The sequence below is a fragment of the Camellia sinensis genome, chromosome 12 (assembly GCF_055761805.1).
Source record: "Camellia sinensis isolate YWXY chromosome 12, ASM5576180v1, whole genome shotgun sequence".
In the NCBI taxonomy this organism is placed as follows: Eukaryota; Viridiplantae; Streptophyta; class Magnoliopsida; order Ericales; family Theaceae; genus Camellia; species Camellia sinensis.
In genome coordinates, this window is record NC_138972.1 from 134,919,430 (window position 1) to 134,942,813 (window position 23,384).

Below are 23,384 nucleotides of genomic sequence, written 5' to 3' on the forward strand. Positions count from 1 at the left end.
ATATAAGAGAAAATAAAAAAACTAACATAATAAATGAAAATGAAATCTTGTTATATCAACTTGAGACATCTCACTTGGGTGTGAATCTTCGACTTGAGCTAAACACCTACAAAATTTATTGCAACATTTCATAATTACATCCCATCGAGGTGAGGTAGACACTTGTGTTCTTGATTGATCACTCTAAAGTGAGTAATAATTTTCAAAATTTTTTGTCTAAAATTTAGCATACGATTGCGAATTGCTAACAATTAGGTCTTTAATAATGTGACACCAAACTTTACAAATTGCCACATCTTCTTGAGTTGTGAATGATTTTCCTTTATTTATTTTTTATGAACCTTCCATATTGATTCCAAAAAAAACAAACAAGAAAAATATTATGTAAATTGAGACTTGTAAATTCAAATTTTTATTGGTTGTTTATAGTTATAGGGAGTAAAAATATGACTTTCTTTTTTCTATTTAATTTATAACTGTTAAAAAGAGTCGTTTCAAACTTTTGAGAGAAGAAAAAAAAGAGTCGTTGCTCAAACCTATATATATTCCAAATAGTACCATTGGATTATTTATAATCCAGCGATTCAGATGAAGCATCTGGACCAATCTTGAGAAGCATCTCCCAAGTCTGTTCTCTGTCTATCTATCTCTCTATTTCTCTTCATTCCAGAACCAGTCTTTATCTCTCTACTTCTCTCTCACCGTCTGCATCTGTCTCTCACCTTTTTCATCACCACAACCACAGGAACCACCAGCCCTAAAAGTACTCCTGTTTTTTTTTCTCTCTCTCTTTCTCTGATAAAGTAGCGTAGTCTGAATCTGAAAACCATTGAGCCATGATCAGTCACCGATCCATGCTGCGATTCTCGGGCCGCACAAGGTTGTTTGATCAAGCTATTCGAGTCTTCAACCCCGAATCTAAAACCCCTTTCAATACTCTCTCTCATCGGTCCCTCTTTCAAATCCCACAAATCTATAGAGTTCCAAGCAAGTCTGTGTTTGGTTAAATCTTTTTGTCTTTATTCAACTCTGTTTTTTAATCTCATGAAAGCTATGAATAAAGCTTGAGACCTCCACCCCCAGTGAAACCCCCCTTTCCCGTGCCACGTGGCACCGCGTGATTGGAAGGAAAGAAAAAAAAATTGTTTTTGGCCTACTGGGGGTGCTGGGAGTCCCTAGCATCAGTGTGAAAGCTATATGCTGTATTTGTGCTTTGTTTGGTTAATTTGTTGTCTAGAATCCAGTTTCTATTCGTCTATTGTTTTCTCAGTTACTAAATAGAGTGTCAAATGCTGCCAATAGGCCTATGAAGTGAACCTATTTTGAGATAATTTGTCTTATCCTAAAAAAAAAATTTCCTGAAATGAAGACATTTTTTTTTTTTTACTTCAAATTGATTTATTGATTCTAAAATTTTTAGCTACATAATTTATTTATTTTTGGGTGAATTTTGCTTTTGTTTTGGAACTTTTTGCTCGGAAGGATGATGTGAAAGGAAGGGAGGGAGGGTGGAAACAGTTGGTTTTGGTGACTTGGCAGCTAAAGTTGCCAAAGCTTGTACCATATTTGACACAAGTTTTGGCATTTGTTAAAAATAGCAGCTGCCAAAACTTATCATTGGAGAACACTTTTAGCCCACACTTGCTATAAAATGGCTTAGGCATGGCAAATCATTGGAGAACCTCTAGAGGAGTTTAAAATTGGAAAATGTTAACCACGGTTGATATATATGTAAAAAATATATAAATATGTGGAATTATTTGACTTTTAATGACATCTAGCAAAATCATTTAAAATTTTATACTTATTCTTTCTCGATGTGGGACCTATATAGTGTGATGGTGTCAGTTTCACACTTCATGTGAGATGGAGAGTAAAATAATTTATAAAATTTTAAATACCTTGAACATCATTTTTAAACGTTAAAGTCTATTATTGTACAAATTTCTTTGTCTAGAATGAGTGGTCAAAGAAAACTCCTTTTTAAAGAAAAATGTTTTATAAATAGAATTTTAAAATATAAATTTATATAACATAATGGGACAATGATATTTTTATACTTTTAAGTTTGATGGTCTTTTGTCTTGAAATGAGAGTTTGAAGACAAAAATGGGAGATCCTACTCGAAGTACTACACCAGGAACTCTTATTTGCATTGAATAGGTAGTAAAGATAAGAACTCCTATCCTTGGATTACACTTTGAAGTTGATCAAACTCTGTCTCAACTCATTTGGATTAGTGATCAAGAGAGAAAAGTATAGGAAATAATTTTTTGCTCACGAATAATTTGTTTAGATAGCTTAAAGGTGGGTATTGTGGAGAAAAGAAATTATCAAAATTCAAGAAATAGTTTTTATTTTAAAACTTTGAGTCTCTTTAAAATTGAAGAGAAAAGAGGTGGAGTTAGTAAGTGATTACCCCTTTTGTCTCTCTTGCTCATAGTGTAATGATTTACTTTCTTTTTTCTACTTTATATATATTTCCCAAACAATAAAAGAGGGATGACCTACTATTTTCTTTTAATTTCTCTCTTAAATTACCAAAACAGCATGATACCATTGTGTTTGGTTTGAGTTTTCTGGATTAAGTTTTTTAAAAATTGAGTTTTTTGATTTTCATATTCTTTTGTTTTTAGTGAATATTTTTTAAATTTTAAATATTTTTTTTTTACTTTTTTAGATGTTCCTTAATTAGATGTATTTAAAAATTAAAAAATTTGTGAAAAAATATTTTAAAAAATTAATAAATACATAAAAATATAAAAAATATACTGAATTCTTGTATTTTTTTTTATATTTTTGGTATTTAGTGAATTTTTAAAGATTTTTTTTTTATAATTTTTTTACTTTTTAGGTATATTTATGTTAGGTGTGTCTAAAAAGTAAAAAAAAAAAATTGCTTTAAATATTAAAAAAATTCAGTAAAAACAAAAAAACACGAAAAATAAGAATGTAAAATTTTCTGAAAAGTGTTTTCTGAAAAATGAAAACAAGCAAGCTGATTTTTTTTTTTTTTTGTGTTTTATCTTCTTCTCTCTTAATTTGGTTTTGCTCAACAAAATAAGTAGGAGGGCCCGTCAATGTTGCAATTCTCTTCAAACGTGATCATAGAATCTATTGAAAAGCCGGACAAGAGAGACCCAACAACATAGGGTACCACAAACAAGAATCTTCATGCACTAAGAGATACAAATATTGATAATTCTAATTTATTTATATTGCTTTTTTACCATTTCCTCAATTCATGTGAAAAAAATGCAAACATCCAAGCCATCTCTGCACTTCCCAATAGTACTACCACTGCCACCATATTACAAAAATATTGAAAAAATGAAGAACATAAAACGTAATTAAACAATGATAACAACCTTAAAATTAATCTAAAGACACAAGAGAGCAGAACATATAGAAGGCACAAGCCTATATACATACTTAAAAGGTAACTAAACAATGATAACCAACCTGAAAATTAATCTAAGACACAAAAGAACAGAACATATAGAAGGTACAAGCCTATATATATTATGACAGGTATGCTAGAAACACAGAAAATTTTTACAGAACAAGACATAAACGTGAAACAGATGTGTTCTTCTCACATCTATGTCTTCTTTTGTAAAAAATTTCTGTACACTTAAGCTTTTATGAATGATTGAATACACGAATCAAACAAATATAACTACTACTAGCTACCGCATGGAAAATGGATGATTTTTATGGCTTCTGCTTTTGGGTATATATATAATCAACATGGGCTGCCAGTGTTCTTCTCATCAAGCACTCTTCTTCTCCAACTCCTTCACAACTCTCCTCCACCTCAACTCCAACATCCTTTGCAAAACAAAAAGAGAAAATAATTATTTTATAAAAAGAAAAAAAAAACAAACATATATAAAAAGTAATGGTGACACCATGCTACATCCCACTAACCCAACCAGATGATTCAGTGCACGAAACTTCTGCTAAAAAGAAATTCAAAAATGACAAAATATATGCAGTCTTACCGTATGTTGGGTTTTCATCGGAGTAACGCTGTGAAATGCAGGCTCTGGCCGAGCGGTGCATGTTAGCGTGAAGAGGAGGAGGAGGGAGGCTACCATGCAAAGGGTAGGGAGCTTGGACATCTTATCTTATGCTCTCTGGAAATGGTCAGAAAAGTGAGAGATACAAAGAGGAGGGACTGTGAGAATGAATTTATAGAGCCAACAACCAATGAAAGAAGAAGGAAGGGGCAAATATGGAATTATAATATAATTTTGTTATTTGCACAGATTAACAAATGCTGGAAAACATCGGACGGCTCTAAAGTTGGATTAATCTTGTTGGCGGACATCGTTGTCGTTGAACTTTATCAAATAAACTTCTAGAAGTGTGATTGTGTACTTTTTTGGATGCTAATTCAAAAAAAAGAAAAAAAAAAAAGAATTCTATGCTCACCCTATTAGACCATAATTTACCTTATATAAACAAATTTTTTGTTTTAAATTTTGAATATGTGAACAACTATAAAGTACAACATATATATAGACAAATATATATATATATATATATATTTAAAATAGATCTCACTAACAAATTTTATAAATCATATTAATTCATATACTTAATTCTATAATTGATTTTTGTAAAAAAGTTAGAAATCATTGCCTAATAGTATTATGATGAGAATTTGAAGCGCAAAAATCAAAAGCCCGTTGCTAAGATAAAAAAAATTAGATCCAATTTTGAAATTTAATAATGTAGTAGTCAATTAGCATATTAAAGGCAACATTTTTTTTTATATATTTTCTCTAATTATCAATTAATTATATCACTTATATATTTTTGAGTCTAAAAAATAGATTTAAAAAGAAAACTTATGTATCATTTTCTAAATGAAAATTATGTAGTTGCTAGCTATCTTTTCATTTCAAATCCCAACGTATGTAAATTTATATATAATTTCATACCATAATTTTTTTTGCATCCCCTTGCTTTGTTGCTGAGTATGCCCTAGTTGTTGTATTTTTTTTTTCTTTTTGGAGAAGAGTAGCTTGCTCATTTCTTCTTCCACCATTGAATTAATATTCTGGGTTTTTTGGCAAGTTAGTTAAAAGTTAGATTTTAATTTTTAACTGATTTTAGATTATATCACTTCTCACAATTTTTTATCTACAAAAACATAAAAAAATCAAAAAATTAACTTTTAACCAGCTTTCCAAATCACTCCTCTATTTTACATCTCACTTTTCATCTATACAAAAGACTTTGCAATTTTATTGTAAATTAAAAAAACTTAGTAATACGTACAAATAGTCAAAACAACCCTTAGGATTATTGTTACTATAGAAAAATATAAAAAAAAAAATGTATTAACATTATAAATATTTTGGTGTTTTATGAATCTTAAAATACCATTCTAAAAATAATGATGTTCTTGACCATGCACTTGAGTACACGAGATCAGGCCCTATGTTTTCTATGTTCATCAACCACATGATACAAAAAGTCATTTGATGGGGGTTCTAGATTATACATGGTTTGTTTTTGCTTGGTCAACCCATTTTTAAAATAATTCCGTGGCTAAACACAATTCGATATAAAAAGACACTTTCAAAGATTCATTGATGTCTTTTTCACACCAAAAAAAAAAAAGAAAAAAAAAAAGGATAAAATTGATTGATGTCCTTTTTCAAACCCAATATTATATTTTTCAAAGTTTTTAATTGCAGAAGAGCAAAAAGACGCGTTAAATGATAAAATTCCATTGTCACAATTAATATTTCGTGGCCATGCATATTAATTATTATTATTGGTCAATATACAAATGAATTAGGACCACAAGAACATAAAATAATATAACGATATATAGTTATTTGGTGCACCTTAACTGAGTTGTTTATAAAAAAAAATCTATAAATTTTTTGAAATGTCTACAGTTATAAATTTTTTTGAAAAGTCTGCAGTTTCTACTTATATCTTATTTTGCAGAAATAGTTTAAGTAAGATGAAAAAAGTTGATTATCTGAAAGTTGGGAGAATGATATTTTTAGCTTACACTTACTAATTATCAAGTTTTAATTTATAATAAATTGCACTAAACAAGTCTATAATAAGCTCATGAAACAAGATGACTGAAAAGAAACACACAAAAAAAAATCACATAATTGTGAAAAAAAAAAAATGTATTGTGGCCCGGTTTGGGAATAGACTATTTTAGTTGACATTTAATTTTTTAAACTATTTTAGCTTGACTAAAAAAATTGTGTTTAGGAAGATAGTTGATATATATATATATTTTTTTTGTAGTTGATTTAATGATTATGAGAGAAAAATTAAATAATTATAATTTAAATGTGACATTTTCTCTTAAAAATTATTTTCTTTTTATTAATTATTTTAATCCAAAATCAACTTTCCAAATAGGACCACAGAGTTGGTCTGTACACACAACCATGTGGGTTGGGTTGGGGTTAACTTGTTTGAAAGTTTTATCTATGTTCGGGTTAACCCAGACCACTAAAGAACATCCTATATGTGTGTGGGTGATTCAAGCGCTCAACCCCTTCACAAGCATATGATGGTATAAGCTTCGGCCCCAACGGAGGTGCGGTGGGATTCCCTATAGATATGCTGTAGGTGCTAAGGGGCAATACTCTCTGACGGATATGTTGGAGTAACCTATCTGCATATCCATTTTTTGAATCAAAAAAATGTGATGGTATAAAAGTGGAGAGTTTATAATGATCCTATTCAACATTAATGGTTTGCATTTGTGATATTGGATATTGTTAGCTAAAATTCGATTTAGACTTAATCAACAGTAATTGATCAATCGGTTTAAATAAATTTTAATAAACACAAATATATCAAGTTTTGTGGTTGAATTTTATATCTTAAATAGATTAAGAACTTTCCTGGAGGTAATTAAGTAAAGAAGGATTTGAACAGAAAAAGAATATGCATTTATTCAATTAAATTGTCACTTGTTATCAGTTACAAGAATTCAAATAAGAACAAAGAAATGAAAAATACAACAATCGACATAAAGAAGAGACGTGGGGATTGAAAAAAACTACTAGTTTAATCTGCTCCTAAAATAGCTAACTTATAACTACTCCTAAATAACTATTTATGAGTGTGATTGGTTGTTGATATTTTATTCTCTTTTTTGTATCTCTCTCAAACTATTTATAAACTCAGCCACATGAAAGAAAAAGATAACTTAAGCTTATGATTTTCTTAACAAGCCCATGATTTCCTCAACATTATCTATATCCCATGTTGGATAGGAACCACTCGGCAGATTTGGTTCTTAATTTGATCTTAACTTCTTGATTTCATAAACTAACTTTCAAATTACTACAATGGCTAACTTCTTGGCCCTCCATTTAATATATCATTGTCACGACCCAAACCCGCCCCTATGGGTTTAACACCGTAACCGGTCAGTAATCCGAGATTACCGAAGGCCTGCTTAACAGTAAGACAGTAATACAGAGTATAGGGGCTGGCGAAAGCCAAAATAGTAATTAAAAGATGTCTAATGAGCTGTGACAGTCTGTATGCAAAAAGGCTTTTCAAAACATATTCACATTCAGGACAAAACAGTATATACAATCCTTCGGGTTAGGGACCAAGTCCCTACCATAACAGTACAGTACGGATATCATTCAGTCTATACAGTCGATACAAAATAGAGACAAAAGAGGGGGAATCTAAAACACCCCGAAGCAGCCCTAGCTTGGCAGCACTTGGAACCTCGCAGTGAGGCACATTAGTTGGCTTGACAAAACAAGAGTTAATCCGACGCTCCTAACTCCGGTCCGGTGCCTGAACACCTACATATATATATAAACAGTAAGCTAAAACCTAGTGAATAACATATGCGTAAAAATGTTAAGAATGAATGTCCTTTCAGTATTGAAAACAGTCATTTATCAGTATATCAGTCATTCAGTTTATGGCTCATAATTCATGCCATAGTAGTCATTCAGAAACTATAATAGTCATATGTGGTACATTCAATAGCAAAACAGTACAGTAAGTCTTAACAGACCGAGCAGTTAATGATGGCCATCAGTAATGGTTCCAAACATGAGAACCGACAGAGATCTCTGTAACAGTAGCAGTAACAGTTCAGTAACAGTAAATTGCTATGGATGCCATGAATACAGTTCACAAATAGGACAAACATTCATTCAGTAGACAGTGTTATTTCATAAAGCAGTACAGTCATTTGTTCAGAAAATAATCTCAATTGAACATATCTTTACAACATTGTTACTCACAGAGTTCTGGGCTACAGATGAGCTAAAGCGTCCTCGGATGCCAACCCTACAGTTACAGAATGAACACACACTAAGCTACACAGTTGGGAAATAATAACTTAATCCCTAATTTGCCTCGGTGTGGTTCTACATCAATATCCTCATTAAGATGCCTTAAACTAGGCCTAGGAATGCCTAGGATAGAATGAGGATGCAAGAATACACTTTAAAACATTTTTCAGAATTTTCAGAAAATAGGGGTCCCGCTCAAGCGTGGGTTTTCTCGCTCGAGCGGACATGCAGACAAAGGTCTCCGCTCGAGCGTACATTACTCTGCTCGAGCGGACTGTAAACTACAGTAAAAGTACTGGATGCACGAAATTTAGCTCGATGGGCGCTCGACACCCGCTCGAGCGTGAGACACAAGTTCCCGCTCGAGCGGACTGTAAACACATGCAAAGTACTGGATACACGCATCTCCTGCTCGAGCGTCACTATACCCGCTTGAGCAGAGTGCTCAACACAGATTGTACGCTCGAGCGTGGAGTTCCCCGCTCGAGTGTGAGTCCAAATTCTGAAAATTTCAGATTTGAACCTCAAGCTCACAACTCAACTCTAATGCATCAAAACTCAACCTCTTGGGCCCATTTTTTGGAAAAACACTTTAAACCCATAATATAACATGTTTTGAAGATCAATTTGTAAAATCAAAGCCCAAGGGTGAGTCAATTAAACACTATTTTCAAACAAAACTTCAAGAACATGAAGTGTAAGCAACATTCAAGAATTTAAACTACTTTAAAGCTTTAAATACTTGTTCAAAAGAGTCAATTTCCTCAAGAACATGATAAATTCATGAACTATACTCAAGATATGAACATGCATGTAACAAATTCCATGAAAACAACTTCAAAACTCAACAATAGGACCGTGCATGCATGAATTCTAACTCAATTCAACAATTTAAGCCATATTTGGCTCTAGACTTCAAAATTAACATGGACCATGCAAGAGTCAACTTACATACACAAACAAGAAGGTAAATTCTCTACCTTAGGTCTTGGATTACAAGTGTAGAGGCTCAATTATGCAATTCTCTTCCAAATTCTTCAAGACTTCAAGTAAATATGAATAACTCAAGCTCTTCTCCAACTCTCTAGCTCTCTCTCACGTTTAGTCTCTCAATTAGGATGATGCAAAGTGAGGCCAACCCATGTAAAGCAAGACTAAACATTTTGTCTAGCAAAGTCCACTAAGTGACATTTTTGTAAATAAGCCCAACTATTGTAATTTAATCATGCCAAATCACATTTCAATCAAATATACCATAAAATCACATAAATTCCAATTAGCATGAAACATTAATCAATTTCAGATTCGGCCACCGATAAGGCCTTCAATTTGCAGTTTAAAACATAAAACGCGAACAGATAATTTAACAGTCAAACAGATAGACATGCATTTAAACTAACACACTCAATCAATTAACTCAGAATTTCAATTAATCAGTCAGTTAACATACTTAATCATTGATTTACACTAATTAGTGGTGAGGGTTGTCACAGTCTCCCCTCTTTATAAAGAGTTTGGTCCTCCAAACTCGAATTACCTTCATTCTCGAAGAAAACAGGATTCAATAAGAACAGTTCAGGATATCTCTTGATCATATCATCTTCCCTCTCCCAAGTGGCATACACACCACCATGGTTTTTTCAGTCAACTTTCACTAGCGGAATCTCTTTGTTCCTCAACTTCTTGATTCGTCTGTTTACAATCTGTATAGGCCGTTCTTCATAAGTGTAGTCATCACTTAGCACTACATGGGTAGGCTCAATCACATGGAAGGGATACCGAAGGTATTCCCTTAACATTGAAATGTGGAACACGTTATGCATATGCTCCATTTCAGGAAGGAGCGCTACTTGATACGCCACCAGATTAATCTTCTTAATAATCTCATACGGTCCGACATATCTCGGTGCTAGCTTACCCTTGACTCCAAAACGAGTCTGGCCCTTCATCGGTGTCACTTTAACAAAAACATGATCACCTATTTCATACTCTCTGTCTCGCCTTCGGACATCCGCATAACTTTTCTGTCGGCTTTGTGTAGTTTTCAGTCTCTGTTGGATCAGTTTCACTTTTTCGGTAGTTTCTTGTACAATCTCGGGCCCAAGCAAAATCCCATCTCTAACTTTTGCCCAGCAAATCGGAGAACGACATTTTCTGCCATATAAAGCCTCGAAAGGCGCCATACCAATGCTCAAATGGAAACTGTTGTTGTAGGCGAATTCTGCCAACGATAGATGACTTTCCCAATTTCCCTAGAAGTCAAGCACACACATTCTCAGTAAATCCTCTAGAGTCTGGATGGTTCTTTCTGACTGACCATCTGTCTGAGGATGGTAGGCATTACTCAGTCTCAGTTCAGTACCCAATGTTGTCTGTAAGCTTTGCCAGAATCTCGATGTAAACTTTGAGTCCCTATCAGAAACAATGGACACAGGCACTTCATGCAATCTAACAATCTCATCAATATAGATTACAACCAATTTGTCCGCATTATAAATTGTTTTGATAAGTAAGAAATGAGCAGATTTAGTCAATCTATCAACAATAACCCAAATCGAATCCATACCTTTACTAGAGCGAGGTAAACCAACAATGAAATCCATAGTGATATGTTCCTATTTCCACTCCGGTATCGGTAAGGGTTGCGGTAAACCTGTGGGTCGTTGATGTTCGGCTTTGACTTGTTGGCAATGAAGACATTTCGATACAAAATCAGCAACCTCTTTCTTCATTCCCGGCCACCAGAAATTCGATTTCAAGTCTTGGTACATTTTTGTATTTTCCGGGTAGATAGACAATTTTGAATTGTGGCCTTCTTGCAGAATTTTTCTTTTCAGTTCAGAATCACTCGGTACACACAATCGTCCCTGAAATTTCAACGCATTATTCTCAAATTTGAAATCCGGCCTCGGTTTAGATTCCCGTTCTTTGATGATCTTCCTCAAGAAGTCATCCTATTGCTGTTTCTCTTTAATCTATTCAATCAGTGCCGGTTGAGCAGAAATAGCGGCTATTGTTCCACCTTGTTCACACAAACAATCTCAATTTCAAGTCTTTCAAAGTCACATAGCAATTCTTTTTGCCCGGTGAGCAAACTTGCTAAATTTTCAATCGATTTCTGACTCAGTGCATTGGCAACGGTGTTAACTTTTCCCGGATGGTACAAAATTTGCAAGTCATAGTCTTTTATCAGTTCTAACCATCTCCGCTGCCTCATGTTTAGTTCTTTCTGTGTAAAGAAGTACTTTAAACTCTTGTGGTCAGTATACACTTCACATATTGCCCCATAAAGGTAATGACGCCAAATTTTCAGTGCAAACACTACTGCAGCAAGTTCTAAATCATGGGTCGGGTAATTCTTTTCATGTGGTCTCAGTTGTCGGGAAGCATACGCAATCACTTTCCCATTCTGCATTAAAACACATCCCAACCCCTTATGAGAAGCATCACCAAATACAGTATAACCATCCGGACCTGAGGGTAAGGTGAGAATCGTTGCAGTCACAAGTTAAGTTTTTAACTCTTAAAAAGCTGATTCCCTCTGATCGGTCCAGTCAAATGATATCCCCTTCTGAGTCAGCTGTGTTAGTGGTAGGGCAATTTTGGAGAAATCTTTGACAAACCTTCTGTAATACCCGGCTAAGCCTAGAAAACTTCGGACTTCGGTAACATTTGTCGGTCTAGGCCAGTTCACTACTGCTTCAATTTTCTGCGGATCAACTGAAATTCCATCCTTACTGATCACATGCCCCAAAAACATAACATTGTCAAGCCAAAATTCACATTTAGTCAGTTTAGCGTACAGTTTTTGTTCTCTTAGGGTCTGTAGGGCAATTCTCAAATGATGTTCATGTTCCTTTATGCTTTTGGAATAAATTAAAATGTCATCTATGAATACAACAATAAAGTCATCGAGGAACGATTTAAAAATTCGGTTCATAAGGTCCATAAATGCAGCTGGTGCATTGGTAACTCTGAAAGGCATAACTAAGAATTCATAATGTCCATACCTCATTCGAAATGCAGTCTTCTCAATGTCCCATGTCTTGACTTTTAACTGGTGGTATCCAAATCTAAGGTCAATTTTGGAGAACACTTGGGCACCCTGTAACTGGTCAAATAAATCATCAATGCGAGGCAATGGATATTTATTTTTCACTGTTACCTTGTTTAGTTCACGGTAGTCAATGCAGAGTCTCAGTGAGCCGTCTTTCTTCTTTACAAATAAAACTGGTGCACCCCACGGTGAAGTACTGGGCCTAATAAACTTCTTATCTAACAGTTCTTGCAGCTGAACTTTCAACTCTTTCAATTCTGTGGGTGCCATTCTGTACGGAGCTTTAGAAACTGGCTGTGTACCCGGAATCACATCAATGGTGAACTTAATCTCCCTATTAATCAAATCCCCTGGCAAATCATCTGAAAAAATATTTGAGAATTCTCTGACTATAGGAATACTGTTCACATTAGTTCTATCATCAGTAGATACAGTCAATACAGAACATAGATACCCTTTAAATCCCTTTTTAATCAGTTTAAAGGCTTTCATAGATGAAATCAGGTATGAGGGAGGTACTACTCCAACTCCGTCAAACACAAATTCAGTCAGTCTGGGTGAACGGAAAACAACTTGTTTTGTTATACAGTCTATGGTAGCATGATATTTCGTTAACCAGTCCATTCCCAATATTACATCAAAATGATCTATAGTCAATGGCAGTAAATCAATATACAGATGAACATCCCCAACAGCAATTTCACATGCAGGGTACATATAAGCACAAGTCATGGATCCCCCAACAGGTGAAGATACAACTAATAGATAGTTCATGGGTTCCAATGGTCTATTCAATTTCTGCGAAAAAGCATGCGATACATATGAATGTGTAGACCCCGAATCAATCAAAACATATGCATTTTGAGCACAAATTGAGAGTATACCTGACACAACGGTCTCGATATTCTGTACATCTCCCGGTATAAGTGCGAACACTCGGCCTTGCCTCATAGGCTCCTTTCCAGTAGCTTTGGGGTTGGGTTTTAGTGCAGTAGTTGATGCTGCGGCACTTGGTGCGACTTTCCTATTGCCCTGAGGAGTGGAAGGGCAATCTTTGACCATGTGGCCCACCTTGCCACACCTGTAACAAGCACCTAAGATTTTATAACACACCCCCTTATGATTCTTACCACATTCAGAGCAGGGCTGTATAGAACGATTCCCTTCGCTAGAACTGGTTGTTGACCCTGTATTCTGCTTTTTGTTCAATGGACAGTTCCGATCCTTCTTAAATTTAAAACCCCATCTCTTACCACGCCATTCAGACGCTGGTGGTTCAGTCTATTTCAATGCTTCGATGTTCGACTCGGCCATGATTGCTCGGTCAAGAACATCCACATACTTCAGTAATTTCAGAACATTAATTCTGTCAAGAATATCTACATTAAGGCCGCCTTCAAACTTCCTGGCCTTCTTGTAGTCAATGTCAACCATATGCGGTGCATATCTGGCGAGTTCAGTAAACTTAGATTCATACTCTGCTACCGACATGGTGCCTTGTTTCAGTTGTTCAAATTCTGTCACCTTTCTGTCCCTGACACATTGTGGAAAGTATTTCTCATAGAAAGCTCCCTTAAACTGAGCCCAAGTCATAACGGTGTCAGTGTCACGGACAAGCATCCACTACCTTCTGGCCTCTTCTTGCAAGGTAAAGGTGGCCAATAGCACTTTGTGTGCTTCAAAACACGGAAAGACTTCAAATAACTTTTCTGTTTCAAGCACCCACGCTTCGGCCTTTAAGGGTTCAAGGCCTCCCTGAAATGATGGCGGTTTCATCTTACTGAACTTCTGTGTTAGAGCAATGATGTCATCATTCACATTCTGTTCCAGCTGTACCGGAGGAGGTGGGGGTTGTTGGTTCTGTTGTTGCAGCCTTAAAGCCTCAATCAACATTTCCACTGTTCTTTCGAGCCTTGCCATTCTGGCCTCGGATGATTCAGATTCATCAGTAGTTCTTGCGTTATCCATTTCACTATAGACAATTAGGGCAATTATAAACATAGGCAGTTGCATACTTAACATATTAACACATTAGCACGTATATTCATGTCATGGCCACACACTTGTCAATGCTCATGCAATGCCCTACTCACTTTTCAAGGACATCCTATAGCTCATTCGGACACGTGTGTGCGGTATAACTCGTGGTTTAGTATCGCTCTGATACCACTCTGTCACGACCCAAACCCGCCCCTATGGGTTTAGCACCGTAATCGGCCAGTAATCCGAGATTGCCGAAGGCCTGCTTAACAGTAAGACAGTAATACAGAGTACAGGGGCTGGCGGAAGCCAAAACAGTAATTAAAAGATGTCCAATGAGCTATGACAGTCTGTATGCAAAAAGGCTTTTCAAAACATATTCACATTCAGGACAAAACAGTATATACAAACATTATATACAATCCTTCGGGTTAGGGACCAAGTCCCTACCATAACAGTACAGTACGGATATCATTCAGTCTATACAGTCGATACAAAACAAAGACAAAAGAGGGGGAATCTAAAACGCCCCGAAGCAACCTTAGCTTGGCAGCACTTGGAACCTCGCAATGAGGCACATTGGTTGGCTTGACAAAACAAGAGCTAATCCGACGTTCCTAACTCCAGTTCGGTGCCTGAACACCTACATATATATATAAACAGTAAGCTAAAGCCCAGTGAATAACATATGCGTAAAGATGTTAAGAATGAATGTCCTTTCAGTATTGAAAACAATCACTTATCAATATATCAGTCATTCCGTTTGTGGCTCATAATTCATGCTATAACAGTCATTCAGAAACTATAATAGTCATATGTGGTACATCCAATAGCAAAATGGTACAGTAGGTCATAACAGACCGAGCAGTTAATGATGGCCATCAGTAATGGTTCCAAACATGAGAACCGACAGAGATCTCTGTAACAGTAGCAGTAACAGTTCAGTAACAGTAAATTGCTATGGATATCACGAATACAGTTCACAAATAGGACAAACATTCATTCAGTAGACAGTGTTATTTCATAAAGCAGTACAATCATTTGTTCAGAAAATAATCTCAATTGAACATATCTTTACAACATTGTTCTTACAGAGTTCTGTAGCCTAGAATGAACCCTCTAGCTAAAGCGTCCTCGGATGCCAACCCTACAGTTACAGAATGAACACACACTAAGCTACACAGTTGGAAAATAATAACTTAATCCCTAATTTGCCTCGATGTGGTTCTACATCAATATCCTCATTAAGATGCCTTAAACTAGGCCTAAGAATGCCTAGGATGGAATGAGGATGTAATGATGCACTTTAAAACACTTTTCAGAATTTTCAAAAAACAGGGGTCCCGCTCGAGCGTGGGTTTTCCCGCTCGAGCGTGTATTACTTCGCTCGAGCGTGTATTACTCCACTCGAGCGGACTGTAAACTACAGTAAAAGTATTGAATGCACGAAATTCACGCTCGATAGGCGCTCGACACCCGCTCGAGCGTGAGACACAAGTCCCCGCTTGAGCGGACTGTAAACACATGCAAAGTACTGGATACACGCATCTCCCGCTCGAGCGTCACTATACCTGCTCGAGCGGAGTGCATGAACACAGATTGTACGCTCGAACGTGGAGTTCTCCGCTCGAGCGTGAGTCCAAATTCTGGAAATTCCAGATTTGAACCTCAAGCTCACAACTCAACTCTAATGCATCAAAACTCAACCTTTTAGGCCCATTTTCTGGAAAAAAAAACACTTTAAACCCATAATATAACATGTTTTGAAGATTAATTTGTAAAATCAAAGCCCAAGGATGAGTCAATTAAACACCATTTTCAAACAAAACTTCATGAACATGAAGTGTAAGCAACATGCAAGAATTTAAACAACTTTAAAGCTTTAAATACTTGTTCAAAAAAGTCAATTTTCTCAAGAACATGATGAATTCATGAACTATACTCAAGATATGAACATGCATGTAACAAATTCCATGAAAACAACTTCAAAACTCAACAATAGGACCATGCATGCATGAATTCTAACTCAATTCAACAATTTAAGCCATATTTGGCTCTAGACTTCAAAATTGACATGGACCATGCAAGAATCAACTTACATACACAAACAAGAAGGTAAATTCTTTACCTTAGGTCTTGGATTACAAGTGTAGAGGCTCAATTATGCAATTCTCTTCCAAATTCTTCAAGACTTCAAGTAAATATGAATAACTCAAGCTCTTCTCCAACTCTCTAGCTCTCTCTCACGTTTAGTCTCTCAAGTAGGATGATGAAAAGTGAGGCCAACTCATGTAAAGCAAGACTAAACATTTTGTCTAGCAAAGTCCACTAAGTGGCATTCTTGTAAATAAGCCCAACTATTGTAATTTAATCATGCCAAATCACATTTCAATCAAATATATCATAAAATCACATAAATTCCAATTAGCATGAAACATTAATCAATTTCAGATTCGGCCGCCGATAAGGCCTTCAATTTGCAGTTTAAAACATAAAACATGAACAGATAATTTAACAGTCAAACAGATAGATATTCATTTAAACTAACACACTCAATCAATTAATTTAGAATTTCAATCAATTAGTTAGTTAACATACTTAATCATTGATTAGCACTAATTAGTGGTAAGGATTGTCATAATCATCGTGCTACCTAATTGGCACACCCATCATGCCATAAGATAATAACAGTAAGATTAATTGTGGTTAACCAACAGACAATCAATTCTTTTATGTGGATAGACCACACGATGACATGATGATCAACTTAATGGGCACCTTTCGTGTTGAACCAACTAAATCACCAATTATGGGTTCGTTTGGGATGTGGGTTGGTTTTTTAATTTTTTTGGCTATTTTAGCCTGGGGCTAAAAAATCTTGTTTGGGATAAACTTTTTGACTTTTTTGACTTTTGTGAGAGAAAAAATAAAATTCTTATAGGTTAGATGTAATGTTTTATCTTATTGAGTTAAAAAGTCTATTTTGTCTTTTTGTGGCTAAAATAGCCAAAAAGCCTGACATGCCAAACGAAGGCTATATATTCCTATGCTGACAAAGCCATCGTGAATTTTATATATATATATATATATATATATGTATGTATGTATGTAAAGCATAAACAACCATAAAAGTAATAGGAAATAAATTGTAGCTGATCGACGGATCGCAAATCTGTCGACAAGCTTCTCAAACTTCTTTCAGTTTACAGCTATCTATAGTGGATTATTTTTCTGGCTTATAACTATCTAATTGACAAACAACAATAAGATTAGATTTGGTCACAATTAATTGATCACAATCGACAGGAAAATAAAATATAATGTCAACAGATATATAAATAGAAATAATAATGCTCTAATAATCACGCTTTCATACTATATTTTTGTTTTTATTATTTGTCACCACTAAATTATTAAAAATAACTATTGCAATTATATCAAATCACATAATTAATTAACAAAATACGATAAGAAAATATAATTATAATAACATTATTTTAAAGTACAAATAATGCAAACAAATAATTTTCTTTTAACCAAACCAAAATCATGTGTGCATTGATTTTTTTTTGTGTGTCTTTTTTTTTTTTTTTTTTTTTTAAGGTGTGTGCACGAAACCTTGTTTGATGCAATGAAAAGTATACAGTGTTGACCTTTCATTTTGCTTGTTGGTATTTTAAGTGGTGGGTGGTCGGATTTGGTGGGTTTGAAGGAAAAAATGGAAATATTATTTGTCAATTGTATTATGAGAAAATTAATACAGATATAAAAAAAAATTAATTTTAATTATTAATATATATAAATTTTATCACTTATTTATAATTCTTTCTTAAAAATCTACACGGAATTAAAATTTCCCAAAAAAAAGATGTACGAGTGTGTACATAAAGCATATGCGTGGATGGGAGAGGTGTTTGACAAATTATGAAAGATGTAAGAAAGCTTCTCTGGTCAGAGCATTTGTTGCCAACTTTAAGGCCAAATAGTGATACTACATAGGCGAAAACTTATTAGATAGAATATAGCATATCATGTTATATATTATGTGACACTTTTGATAAATAAAAAATTATGAAATATTTTATTTTTTTTATTTTCAAATTGCTTAATAAAAGTTGGTAAGTTTAAATGGTACGTAAGTCATTTAGATTTTATTTGAAGATATCTTATATTATCTGAGAGTCTTAATATCTTATTTTACTGATATGTGAAATTAGTGAATGATTGCACGTATATCCTAAATTTGTATTCATAGAGCGAAGTACAATACTAACAAGACTATTGAATAATTTAATAGGCCTCCATAAATGTGGACAGAGAGAGATAACAGCTAGCTTCCTACCCAACTTTCAATTAATTCTGCACAATTTTTTATCTTTGGAAACCTAAAAAAAAAAAAAAAATCAAAAGTCAATTTTTAACTCATTTTTTGTCATATCATCTCTCATATAAAAAAAGTCAAAAAAGCTAAAAAAATCGACTTTTAACCATCTTCTAAAAATACCATGTACACTCGATGACTTGAATTGATTTGGAGCATTGCCATATGGGACATTGAATAATTTTTCCATCTGAGCAATTATTCATTGCCTTTAGGTTTGGAGCATTGCAAGATGGGCATTGAATAATTTTTCCATTTTAGTGATTGAAGTTGAGAAGGTTTGCTGGTTGGCACACAATCTTAGGGGCTTACTGTCACAGTAACTTCTGTGGATTTGGTTAAGCTGCCTTTAATAGACACAAATTTACAATTTTTTTTAATTTTTTTTTTTTTATAAATATTATTTCCAATGTAGTGGATTTTACAATTGTGAGATTACAAAGGTTGAGAAAACTGAGAGATTGCAAGATGTGCCTCTCTCTTATCTAAATATTCTCTTTTGGCCAAGGTAAGACTTTTTCTTTGCATTGTACACAACACACCATTTACAACCAACATAATCCATTTATACCATATTATGTGGTACATTCACACTAGTTAAATAGGGTTGAATTCTAGGCTGCTGAAAATCCAACTACTAGTGGCAACCATTCCAAGCTCGACCTAAAATGAAGTTTCTTTTCAAGAATTGCCATACTTTCGAATTCTAGATAGACAATAACGAAAAATAATAGAACACGAAATCATTGAGCGAAATTCAAAGATTGACAATGATGATTCTTAGAATGAGTTGATTTGGAAATTTGATAATATATATCAATCAAATATACAAGTAAATAAGCTAGATCACCCAAAAACCCAGTGCTAGGGCATTTTTAAATGGTGCTCACATCAAGTAGAGGCACTATTTTTTTTATATGATGTTCTAGCATGTACCCAAAAAAATTAATAAAATAAAAATTAATAAAATAAAATGATAATGTCAGACAAGTTGAGCAATTATAACCATATAAGAACTCAAATAACTCATATAAGAGATAAAACCTTAAAGAGGAGAGTAAGCCTTCATGAGTAATTTCTAAGCTCAATATCTAACAGAGATAATAAACTCAACCTGTACACTCACCTAAAAGACTTGGCTCATTTGTCCTCCAATCCTTTCTATTACTCAATAATTGAACAAGATTAAGGAGTGACTATATATATATTGTAAAAATATATATATATATATATATATATCAAAATTCGGTAGGTTCAATTTAACCCACTATTTCGTGCATAGCTCCGCCCATGCATAGTGATTGTAATTAGTTCTCGAGTCATTGATCAAAACCGTGACTTTGAGTTGATTCACATAAACCAAAGAGCAAATACATCTGAAAAATCCGGCCACCTAGTAAGTGTGCCATTTTTGCTACTTTTCCAATACAAAAATGGCATATATAAGTTGGAAATTTAAACGGACAAGAAACACAATATTGAAAATAATATATTTGTTGTTAATATGATCAGGTACACTAAATAAATACCTATCTAGTCATTATGGAAGATATTTACAAGATATGAGCAAGAATAAGGAATCTATCATTATGAAAGTAACTACCAAACTTCCCCATCCTCACCAAATTGCCTGTTTTTAACCTCCTCATAATCAGCATTTCTGTGAGAACCATCCCGGTGATCTTTCTTGTGTCTCTTGTGCCTGCTTTCACTATCTAGTTCAGAAGTGCTACGCTGCTCCATCTACCAAACAGAAATGAAAAAATTATCACATCTTTGGCAGTGTCCAAATTACAGCATAAACTGCTTTTCAATTTTCAATTTTCAATTTTCAATTTTTTTAAAAAAAAGGTACATGATAAACAAGGAGAAATTAAGATACCTGCTTTGATTTTTTCCAGTCACTGCTATGCCTGTGGGAGTCCTTACTCCGGTCTTTCTCATTTTCATCCACACTCAAATCATCCACAGAATGTCGGTGACGTTTCCGATGTTTCTTATCCTTATCTTTTCCAGATCTTCTGTTCTCTTCCAAACCATAAGACTCAATTTTTTCAGCATTATCACTGTGTGTACCATCCTTCCCATTTTTGCTTTCAAATCCTCTTCCTTTCTCCCGAATTTGTTTCTCCTTCTTCTTCTCTCTATCCTTCGCATCTCTATCTCTTTTGGCCTGAAGGTTTAAGAAATTAGATAATCATATCTTTAAATCCTTTAGCTTCTAATTTGTAATGAGTGTATTGTAGATCAGAAACATAATTATACCCATGTTAACCAGCTACAACATATAAATGACACCAAGTATTTGTTCTTAACTAAATTCCAAAGCATGAAACAGTTTTATGAAGAAAAAAAATGCGAGGAAGAGGAAAGCGTAAAACACCACAAGAAATTGAACAATGGAAAACTAATTTTGCAAGGGCAACACCACCTAACAAGTAGACACTTCTAAGAAGGTCTATGTCAGACATTGACACTTGTCAGACACTTCCCAACATGTAGCCACATCCAAACATGTCCTATTATTTTTGAAATTTTTATAGACCTCCTAGCCACGCTCTGAACATTGGGGAGATACACATGTCCATCGCTTAGACACATAAATGAAACACATTACAAGTTTGTACAAAACTTTGGTCACATTTTAGGAATTAGTGCTATGTTGTGTTTTTTATTATTGTTGATCTTTGAATAAAACATTCATGCATACGGTATATAATAAATATATAAAATAATATATTTTGCGTTTCCAGCATGCCATGTCCTGTAGTTTTTAAAAATTATCATGTCAACATGTCCATGTTCATGTTCATGGTTCTCAGGTCCCCACTAAACCAAAAAGGTTTTACCAAGCCAAACATCACACCTAAAAACAAACGACTAAGTGGTTAACCATTTTGCAATTTTTCTTAAGCATGACACAAGCATTTGGTGATAAACCTTTCTAAAATCTTCAATCAAGAGAAAATTATTGATTTAAGTATTGACCATTTTACATGCTATAGATTCAAGATTTCACTTCTCGAGGAATATTAGAACATGAAAACAATTGCAAGCAAAGTAGGTGCAACCATTAGAATCAATACCAAGAAAACGACTCAAACAAAAGGCTTGGAATGGTATTACCCCATTCAAATCTACTGTTGAACATTTTTTATAAACAAAAAAAACCAATTAACATTGTATAGTGCACCGTCAAGAAATTTTAGAGACTTCTTAGAAATGTAATTAACAAAATGAGCTCAAACTATGGTGAAACAGGATTCATGAAGCCGACCCAAGCAGTAGGGACAAGGCTTTGTCAAATGGAGATCAATAGTATTGCTGCTGAGGATGCAATGATAATCAAATGTTGGGCTACAGTATTGCTACAGTGCATGTGAGCAGAAATTGCTGCAATTCTGTAAACAGTACTGCAGTATGAACAATAAGCACTACTTTTTTCTCCTCAAGGAAGATTGCTCCAGCATCAATCATGCATGACTAAAATTCTCAGCTTAAGCAAAAAATTTAATCCGTATAAGGAACAGACACTTGCACCACAACGTTAAAGTCTCACCCCACCTCTACATTAGAATATTGTGTCTGACAAAGCGAACTGAAGTAGAACAGGAATAGGTACAAAACACGACTTTTACTGAGCATATTGCCATATTCTAACACAGAATTGTAGTCATAATGGCAAAATACTTGAATAATATCAGATTCTGTATGGAAAACTGAATTATACACAACTGCACCTCACGCAAACATGCAAAAATAGTTTTAAGTAAATGTTAGTATCTACAGTGCCAAAATGCTATGCCGAAAATGGAAAAAAAAAATGCTAAGGCTCATAATTTATGAGAAGAAAAATCTTAACTACAATGAGATAGAAATCTTTGGATACCTTATCATCCCTTCGCTTTCGTTCCTTCTCCTTTGCCTTCTCTTTCAGTTCTGTTATGTATTTCTCAAAGATCTCCCTGAAGAAGCTCTCTTCCACATTGAACCTGCACAAGGGCATGTGATAATTCTAGCTCATGACGAAAAACAGAGCAGAGAGAAAATTATTTCATAGAAGTTTGTGGGAGTTCAAAATAATAATAATAATAATAATAAAAGGGTAGGCTTGCAAATACTTTGATCTACAATATTAGACTAATTTTTGGGTGCAATTTCTTGATATATACACAATTGTTACATTTTAACATGGATACAGGGCATCAGTCACAGAACGTGGCATCTTAGCAAGTCATAACATGTAGTTGCTACCAAGCATGATTGTTTATGGTCAGGTTTTTTTGGTAGATAAATAAGAACACATTACTGTCAATCATTTTCCCCATCCATCTGTACATAACCAACAAAAAAGGACATGGGTCCATTAAAGCATCAGGAATGATCAAAGTATAAGGAGAGGAATAGTATTGCTGCAGCAAATTCCTAATAAATGGAAATAATGGCACCAAATGTACATTCTTCCGAATGTTTCAAAAGCAAGTACAGGGTGCAGGATTCCATAGATCTAAATAGGTGCCAAACACATGAACACTAAATTCAGGCGAACAGGTGTCTGTACATGTCACTAATGCTGGTTTGAATTCTTGTGGAAATGCAAAGTAACACAAAACCATTAAGGCTATACAACAATTTTAATTTCCTG

At 34.4% G+C, this 23,384-nt stretch overlaps 1 protein-coding gene and 1 long non-coding RNA gene across 9 annotated transcripts in view; both read right to left on the reverse strand.

Moving 5' to 3' along the window:
• Positions 1–14,724: 14,724 nt before the first annotated feature.
• On the reverse strand, positions 14,725–15,581 carry LOC145804799 (uncharacterized). The gene is made up of 2 exons (XR_014347256.1): positions 15,451–15,581; positions 14,725–15,001 (listed from the first exon to the last, which is right to left on the reverse strand). It is a non-coding gene; the product is annotated as an uncharacterized LOC145804799 (long non-coding RNA).
• A 4,480-nt stretch (positions 15,582–20,061) lies between these two features.
• The window catches only part of LOC114294683 (pre-mRNA-processing protein 40A), a 31,645-nt gene continuing 28,322 nt past the window's right edge, over positions 20,062–23,384 (reverse strand). For all 8 annotated transcript variants that reach the window (XM_028238826.2, XM_028238825.2, XM_082899959.1 and 5 more), the window contains 3 exons: positions 22,629–22,731; positions 20,622–20,912; positions 20,062–20,482 (listed from right to left, as the gene is read on the reverse strand). In XM_028238826.2, the coding sequence (XP_028094627.2) occupies positions 20,339–20,482; positions 20,622–20,912; positions 22,629–22,731 (538 nt within the window). In that variant the 3' untranslated portion in view covers positions 20,062–20,338. The remainder of the gene's footprint in view (positions 20,483–20,621; positions 20,913–22,628; positions 22,732–23,384) is intronic.